Source organism: Aplidium turbinatum, chromosome 13 (assembly GCF_918807975.1).
Source record: "Aplidium turbinatum chromosome 13, kaAplTurb1.1, whole genome shotgun sequence".
NCBI lineage: Eukaryota > Metazoa > Chordata > Ascidiacea > Aplousobranchia > Polyclinidae > Aplidium > Aplidium turbinatum.
This window is the reverse complement of record NC_137484.1, coordinates 22,561,930-22,570,542: the sequence shown is the minus strand read 5'-3', so window position 1 is coordinate 22,570,542 and position 8,613 is coordinate 22,561,930. Positions and strand designations below refer to the sequence as shown.

Below are 8,613 nucleotides of genomic sequence, written 5' to 3'. Positions count from 1 at the left end.
CTTTGTCATTGCTACTCAAGTTCAACTGTAAATCAACGGATTACCTAATTTTAACTGAAAGAATTGAGAACTAACTCACTCACTGCACTCACGTCCAATTCTCAAAATGGCGAGAATAGAAATCAAGCGACAGAAAGGCGAGAATGGGAAAGAGAGTGAGAGCCTGGGAGGGGTTCCGGATGGCGAGTAACGACGGAAACCAGCTGATTATCGTCATTCCAGTCGTTTTTAGAACTTTGAAAGGGAATATTAATAAAACTTTCTTTAAAATTGCTAAAAACAACAATTTCCTTTTTAAGACAAAATTTCCTTGCAAAATTGCTAAACAATATAAACATCCTTAAAAAATCCTTCCTATCTTCATTTCCTTTTTTTATCCTTCGAAGCGTTGAAAAATTCCGATTTTGGGATAAAATCCTTCAAAGTGGAAGCACTACTGCTGTGTCAGAAAATCAGTGTGTCTGTGTCATTTTCTTTTATTTTATATGCAAAAATTAGGTTTTAAATTTGGCCCCCGCAATAAAAAAAGGTTGAGAACCACTTTTCCAAGTAGTTAATTTACCAGTTAATATAACATAACTTTGTAATTCTGTAATGGTGTGAAAGTAACGTATCTGGATGGAGAGTGTCGCTCAGCAGTAGGGACTATTATAATGAGTTGCGTTTGTTTATCGATAGCTTTGTGTTGCTTATTTGTCTAATTATTTTGTTAAGCAAAGCCATTTATGCATTCTGTAGGTAGTTAGTAGCCTACTCAGCAGGTCCGATACTGTTGAAGCCAATATATATATATAAACGCAAGTTAGCTTATACTCTTCATCTCGTATCCTCAGGCTTACTTCACATCGTATTTTGAGTGTTACTAGGCTAGTAAACATTAAATAGCTGTTTGTTTGGTTGTAATCAACTTAATTGATTTCAATTGGCGTTTATACAACTCAAAAATGTGCCTGGGATTACTTCCAGTATTGTCCATGTAATAAACGACACGACGTTAAATCTATAGGCACTCGAAACAGCAAAACAAATAGTTTTTGTTGTATCTCAAAAACTAGAACCCATTCAAAAAAAAAGTGCATTTTCGGAACCAGGGGGCTCGAAATACCCTAAAATGACTCTCACGTTGGTCACAGCGGTAAACCATAATCTCTTCGTGGGAAAATTGTAACATAAGATTCTCGGATCCGTTCGTCTGTATGTAATGACCGAAAGAAACACTCCTTTGAAAACGTCTATTCAAAATTGTATTTCTGTAAAATTAGCCACCTGGCTGTCGAAATTGGGATGTAACACCGTACACCACTAAAAACTTATCACTACAACAAAATACTTAGATAAAGACGGAATTTTCGTCCAGCTGACAAGCACTAAGCAAACAGTTAAATATTCGACCAACTCTCAATTAACAATTTTACGAATGACTAGAATACATTGCTATATCTCAAACTCACGTACGCAGCTACTGTGACGTCATGGTGAAACATTGTGAAGTAATTCTCAACAGGTGTGATACAAGTCTTACGAACGATGGTGCAATCTTGGCTCATTTTTAGGAAAAATTCCATGACGTAATACGCTAAGATTCAGTAGACCTGAACGGTTTTTATATGACGTTTGATTTGGTGAACAATTATCGGGAACACACGTGTCGTGTGTTTTGAAAAAAATTATTTTGTTGGCCTGTTATAATCATGCTGAAATATACACAGGAGTTAAGTTATGCTTTAAAGTAATATTATAGAATGATTATAACTCCAGTAACGTCGACTGGAGGGTCTTGGGGTAGCCTACTTTTGGACTCTAGCCCAGGATGATCTAAGGGGCCCGGAAACTTTAAAAATCCACCGCACATTCTTAAGATATAGTGCTTTTTTAGAAGTGTCTTGGTTTGGGCCCAAGATTCTCATTGGTAAAAAGGTGAGTCCATACTTGATTCAAGCATCGGGGGATGAGAATATAAAGTTTTCATTGTACTAAGCCATCGGCACTAGCGAGAGTAGGGTGGCCAGTTTCTTTCTCTCGGCCGCCTTTCCTTCAGCATCTACGCCCACCCAATTTATTACACCCTGGGTAGAGGTGAGCGCTGTTTTTCAACAACCAGCTTAAGCCGGAAGTCGAACCAGGATTGCATGATTGGAAAGCGAGCGCCTTATCTGCTGCGCCATCCCACTGCATCTCATTGGTACCGGTCCAAATTATAATCTCAACGACCCTGTCTAGCTCCGCTGCAAAGCTTTTTTAGGCTTTGGTTTAATTCAGACTGGGTCATATTAAACAGCGTTTCCAGACAAGTGAGTTTGTCCCAAATCGCTTAAAAATTTTCCAATTTTTAACAAACATTGAAGTGTGTCTTCAAAAAATTTGTTTACCACTTCCATACAGTGTCTATCCGCTAGTTCGGGATGACCTCTAAAGATTCGTTGGATCAAAATTTTCCAAATGCTATTTTATACAAACAGCGTGAATAAGTTAATATGATCAGGCAATCAAAATGATCCAAAAAAAAACGTACTCTTCAGCAAACGTCTTTTTCTTTTATTGTTTTCAGATTGTTTCTTGTATATTTACATCAACCATGTATGCCCTGAGAACCCATGTTGCCAACGCTTACAAGAAAGACATTGAAGTAAGAGTGGATCGTATCAAACAAAATCAGATAGGATATGAACGTGGTAGAGAATCTCGGACAGCATATGAAGGAGAAGGTGCTGTTTCAGGTTTATTTGAAAAGATTGGAGCAAACATCAGCGGAAAAGCCGGTAATGTTCTACAGTAATTGTTTTTGATGACAGGGCCCCTCAGACAATGCTTTGAGCGTGTACCAATGGACACTTTGGATCCAATAAAGACAAACAAAGCAGCTATAAAGAATAAGATACCTTTTAAAAAAGTAAAAACTATCTCAAGAAAAGATAGGACCGTTTGAGCACCATCTCAGGCCCTCTCCGAAATCCACTAGTGGGCCCCTATGGTTAGTGATGGCGCTTAAAAGTAAGACAAGAAAGCATTCAGGGTCATAAACTCTTTCAGTGTGGGAAAAAATTTACATTTATCCTTTTAGCAAAGAGTAGACTAAACAACTCTTGAGATTTTCTAGAAAAAAATAGTGAGACCTAATAAACTATGCCGACAATGCAGTAGTGGTTACAAGAGTAGGAGCTCATTGCTTTCCTACAATCCCTCCTCTGTCTGCCTCCACCATACTTGCAATCGTTTCTTGTGTTTTTATTTATTGAGTCTGAATTGATTTAGGGAGTTGGGATAAAATCCTGATTTTTATACACACTTATAATTCTTAACAACGATTAAACTGAAATCCGAAATACAAACACATCGCAGAGTTGTCCTGGCATTCCTCTAGCTTGCTATACCGATACTGAAACCCAACACAAAAAGGCAAATGGTCTCCAGAAACAACGGCTCCCGATACGCGGCAAAAGCGACAATCAGAAGTGAATAGTGTTGGTTATCAGGCAGGCCACGTATACGTAGAACCAAGAAACAACGCAAATTCAACGTTACTTAAATTAATCAGCCAAGTTACAAAATTCATCACAATTTTACAATAATATTATAATCAAGAGGGCCAAAAAAAATTAAAGGGGATGTAGGAGACTTGCCCCCAGACAATTTTGACAAATATCTTGTTTCGGTCACTTTTTAAGAACAAAAATATTATTTTTTTAGCAAAGATACCCTTGGCATGTAACCAAATTTATCAAATAACAATTGGGTTGGGGTAGAAGGTTTGGTTTAAAATTTAAGTTAGCTTACCATTTCAAAAAAAATTCATTCACGATCACAGAAGGGTTTCAATATTTTTTATTTTATAAGCTATAGCCCAGTGTGGTGTAGTCTTTCAGCAGTCTAAAACTTCGAAATGGCTTTCGTTTCACCGATAGCATTATCACGGCACATTTAACTTCATAACCTATCTCGATTAACAATGAAATTTGTCAATCTAACAATCTACATCAATGTGACGTTAGTTACAACTTTAAAAAATTTATATCTTTGCTTCTGTAGAAAATCCGCAGAAAACGCCATTTTTTTACATGTTCAGTATCGGACACAGTATCGGCAAAATTTGGCTCACTCAAAAATCTGGATACCGGTACTCAAAAAATGACCGGTTTCGCCGATACCGATATATCGGTACATCTCTATTTTCACTCAACAAAAAAACGTTTTGTTTCAGTAGTTTTGCATTGTTCGATTCTTAAGTTGTGTATGTCACCAGTACACATAAAATTACAACCCGAAAAAACGCTGCACAAACTAAATATGAGTGGGCCCCTAGGTAAACGTGGACCTCCAGCCAGGGGTTTAGGAAGCTGTAAATACGACCTTGCATAATTTAAGCTATTGAGCATCTAGCTTCTGTAGCAGCTTTTCTATTTTTTAAACAGTCAAAAAACATTAAACAGACTAAAATGAGTGAGCCCCTAATCCGCCGTGGGCATCCGCCAGCCGAGAAATACGGGGGGCAGTTAACACGGCCCTGAAGATAGTGTACATAATATAAGTAAAGCTATCCTGGGAAAAAGGTGAAAATAAGACCCTATAGCAAAAGAATACGCTGTGCTTTATTCAAGTTTCTATCGTTCCTGAATAGCTTCTTGAGATCTTAAAATCGTCTTGAGCCTTACAATGCTCCTGAACTCTTTGGTAACATTATTGTATCTGCCACGATACTTAGTTGAAACTTTAATTTGAAAAGGAAAACATATCCATTGTTTATCGTTTTATTGCAGATTTTGTTGACAATCTCCACCAGAACGATACATATGTATTAGACCTTACCGAAGGCTTCACCACAGTAAGGTCTGGTGGTTATCTTCGTTTCGATGTTACCGGTGATCACGGGAACGTTTATGTCTCAGTGAGGTCCAGAAACAAGACAATCGCTAGTCACTTTCCTTTATGCAATAAGTATAGCCTCATTGTGGATAGGAATGGATACGTACGCATTGCAAAATACGGGAAGATTTGGATGGATGAGAATGGTATAGATCATTCCTATTATGCAATCTCTGCTTATGTGCAAAGGAAGTGACTGATAAAGGGGTGAGGAGTAGCAAAACGAAATTGCTTTTGGCAAACTTGTAAACTCAGTGTAAAAATTACATTCCCTTTTTATGTTTAATTTACTTAAGAATACAAATTGCAGTCTTCCACATCACTCTGTCAGCAACATCTTCTTCAATCACTCCTACTGTTTCCATATCTTCTGCCACACAGTCCCTCCATCTTCTTTTCACCCTTCCTCGCTTTCATTTTCCAACTTTCAATTGTCTCATTCTTTTTCCGACATAATCTCTGTCTCTCCTCACCACGTGGTCCAACCATTTCTCTTTCCAGCTTATCTTTCAGTTCGCCGACTTGCACTTGTTTTCTGATTGTTTCGTTTCTTAATCGGCCATTGTTTGTCAACTTGTATATACTACTATAGTTGCTGTACCGTATATACAATTGATGTAATGTCACATTAGTATGAAATCATTTCTTCGTTAAGTGTTATTTTAATCAACAAAATATTTCACAGTGAAGTGATTACAGTACAATATAAAAAATACGCGGTGCCTGGGTCAAACCCTGATGTTTTTAACGAAAGCTAATATTTGCTTAAACTAAAACACATTTTCTTTTATTTCTGTATAAAAATGAAGCTTGAATAAGTCATATTAGGTCAAACTATAATCATTAAATTGTGAATAAACCTTTTGCTAACGCCGCTTGTTTGATATTGTAGCGAAGTACAGCGTAGGCCTACACAGTAATCTGATTGGCTGACGAAAAGAGATAGTGCGTCTGATTATTATTATACGTCAGAGAATTTTTTACAAATACAGAGTTGTCGCATCAAATTATAACAAAAACTTTTCAAAATTCAATTTTGGTCATGACTTTACATTCCACATGTTTTCCATGTAGCCCATAGGATCTTTACTTGTTTTTTTAAATCTTAAAATTTCATAAGAAAAGCGTAAATATCAGTAGGCTACCGGTAGTCTTTTAATTCAGTTCAGTTTGAGTTTGATTCTGACCATTAAAACAAAACTCGTGCCCCAACATTAAGACAATTCTAAGAAAAACGCATAATATCCAAAGAATACGCGGTAATTTCTGAGGTTTCCAGGCCCCTAACCATCCAGGGTCTAAAAGTACCCCCTGAAACACCCTGTCAACACTACTGGATGTGCTCAACAGCGAAACAAGACAGTATAGGTTGTGAAGTTGTAAGATGTTGATGATGAAGTTGTAATATCGGCAGCAGTGGCCGAGTGGTTAGCGCGTTGGGCTCGCAGTCGAGAGCCTGCATGTTCGACTCCAGCCACCCGCACTTGCTGTTGTTTCTCTGGCCAAGAAACTTTACGATAATTGCCTCTACCCAGTGATCGATTTTGAGTAATGGGTAGTATCAAAGTTAAGTCATCCGTAGAGTAGACAACCGGAAACAGACATTGCAGTCGGCTGCAGCGTGGGTCAGGTGTACGTCGGATGCATAGCGCTCAAGTCCGCTTTCCCGCAATGCAGGATAAATATATGAAAAACAAAACAAACAAAAACAAGATATGCAGCAACAGTGTTGCAATATGACAGATTTCGTGTTGCCCTCAGAAACTACTAAAAGAGCTCGTTTGTAGTTGTTGCAAAACAGAGTCAAAGCAAATAACGTAGCATTCAGTTGAAGTTAACCGAACTTAGTTGAAAACATAACCCTGTAAGACGAACTAGGCTAAGTCACAAATGGTTGATGAAACCGGAAAGTGTGTTGGAACTCAGAGGCGTACATGCGCATAAAAGTCGGGTTATTTTTTGTCCAATGTACATCACTAAAGCCAAGTGCGATGAGTGGGTTTAGCACTTGAAGCTCAACTGGCACTTATTGCCAATGCCGAGGTCATTGCCAATAAGCTCATCACAGGAGTAGGCCTATCACGTGTTCGGAAAGTTTGTGAGTTTTAAATTTTTTTGTAAATCAAGCAGCTCATTGAGCCTACGCGTTTACCTCACTGAGTGATGTAAACGCGTAGGCAGATCCAGTGATCCACCTTCATTTACGTTGATGAATGACATGCTAGAGTAGGTGCAGTCTACCAGTTAGGCTACATGACCTCCAATATGCAGAATCAAGCAAAGTGCTGTATCACTTGTAATAAAACAAAAGTTGCAAAAGAAAAACAAACGCATGGAAGAATTTTATTGCTTTTTTCAGTTCAACAAAATAAAATCTTGCCGAGGTCATTGGCAATAAGCTCATCACAGAAGCATCACGAGTTTGGAGAGTTTAAAATCAACTTGGATTTATTATCGTGGATCTAAAACCGTTTCAATTCTGACTGGAATTCCAATTCCTAATAAAAGTCTACCCGTGCTGACTTCCATCTGGAAAGCCTAACTTCCATTCACCCACGTAGGGATTCTCAGTAGACATCATCACAGGATAACTTACTATTCTATTTTAAATGATTTTTTCTAGCCGAACTTTACGCATGTAAAAATTATTTGAAGCAAAAAGTGTTTAAGACGATTAAAGGTTTGTTTTATCAAGATACAGTGTCTGAAGAAAAAAAGTTAATGTAGCCTACACAGTTACTTCAATTTAACATTTTTTCAAACAAAATTGGAAGTACTGCAGGATGCAATTATTCAAAAAATGCAATTTTCTCATTTCATTGCAACAACAAGTTGCCCTACTAATTAAAGAAGTCACCCGTCCTGTTCACCTTTGAGTATGGCTTTAAGTGCCTTGCCAAAGGCACAGCCGCATGATCTCGATAGGTGTCGAATCGAAGTTCGTTTGCGGATTGCCCCAGTGCTCTAGCCAAGGAAACGACGTTACGTTGCACAATAACACAAACCATTATTTATTGAATTAAGAACAAGATATTCTAAGGTTCTAGCCTTTAATAATTAATCGCAAGTAGTTAAGTCAATAATACATATACAAAGGCCAAAAGTACATTATAGGTCAATAATACATAATAGATTATATACAAAAGAAGACAGAAGATAACAGCTGAACAAAATTGTTAGGGCACTGATGAACCATCTGTGATGATGAACGCCCACAAAGACCGAATGTTATAAGTGTCCATTGCACAATTGTAATTCATGTTGCATATAAAAACATCCTTTCTTCACGCAGTAGTAAAACTGTTTATAATTTGCATGGCTATAATTTGCATTGTTAAATCGCAATAATTGTGCTTGAAACAAGCTCTTTTCCGACTTTTTTACCAACATTCCATTTGTCAGTTAGAGGGTCGTAGAACTCAGCATCTTGCACTACCTTTCCTTCAGCATCAATTCCTCCTACAACAAAAATCCTTCCTTGGAAAACACAGGAAGAGCAACAACTCCGTGCAAAATTCATTTCACTGATGTAGCTCCACATGTTTTTCTTCACATCATACATTTCGGCACATTTGAGACTTACTTCCTCCGTCTCGCTGCTGCCTCCGATGGCGTAAATTTTGCCATCACAGCATACAGCAGTCAGATCCCTTCGTGGAATGTTCATTGAACAAACATTTTCCCACTCTTGGTTAATTGCTTTCAACCGTTCTACAGATTTTAATGCTGACTTCCCATCATATCCTCCGAAAG

General features: G+C 37.8%; 1 protein-coding gene across 1 annotated transcript; it reads left to right on the top strand.

Moving 5' to 3' along the window:
* Positions 1–2,564: 2,564 nt before the first annotated feature.
* Positions 2,565–5,728, top strand: LOC145782563 (uncharacterized). The gene is made up of 2 exons (XM_082594369.1): positions 2,565–2,759; positions 4,755–5,728. Exons 1-2 carry the CDS (start codon positions 2,576–2,578, stop codon positions 5,054–5,056), a joined length of 486 nt encoding a protein of 161 aa, XP_082450495.1. The 5' UTR covers positions 2,565–2,575; the 3' UTR covers positions 5,057–5,728.
* Positions 5,729–8,613: the final 2,885 nt, after the last annotated feature.

Bases quoted from the DNA above. Each gene is read 5' to 3' on its own strand.
- LOC145782563 (XM_082594369.1), top strand. From the start codon at position 2,576: ATGTATGCCCTGAGAACCCATGTTGCCAACGCTTACAAGAAAGACATT. The intron at 2,760-4,754 runs GTAATGTTCTAC...GTTTTATTGCAG, and splicing joins AAACATCAGCGGAAAAGCCG to ATTTTGTTGACAATCTCCAC.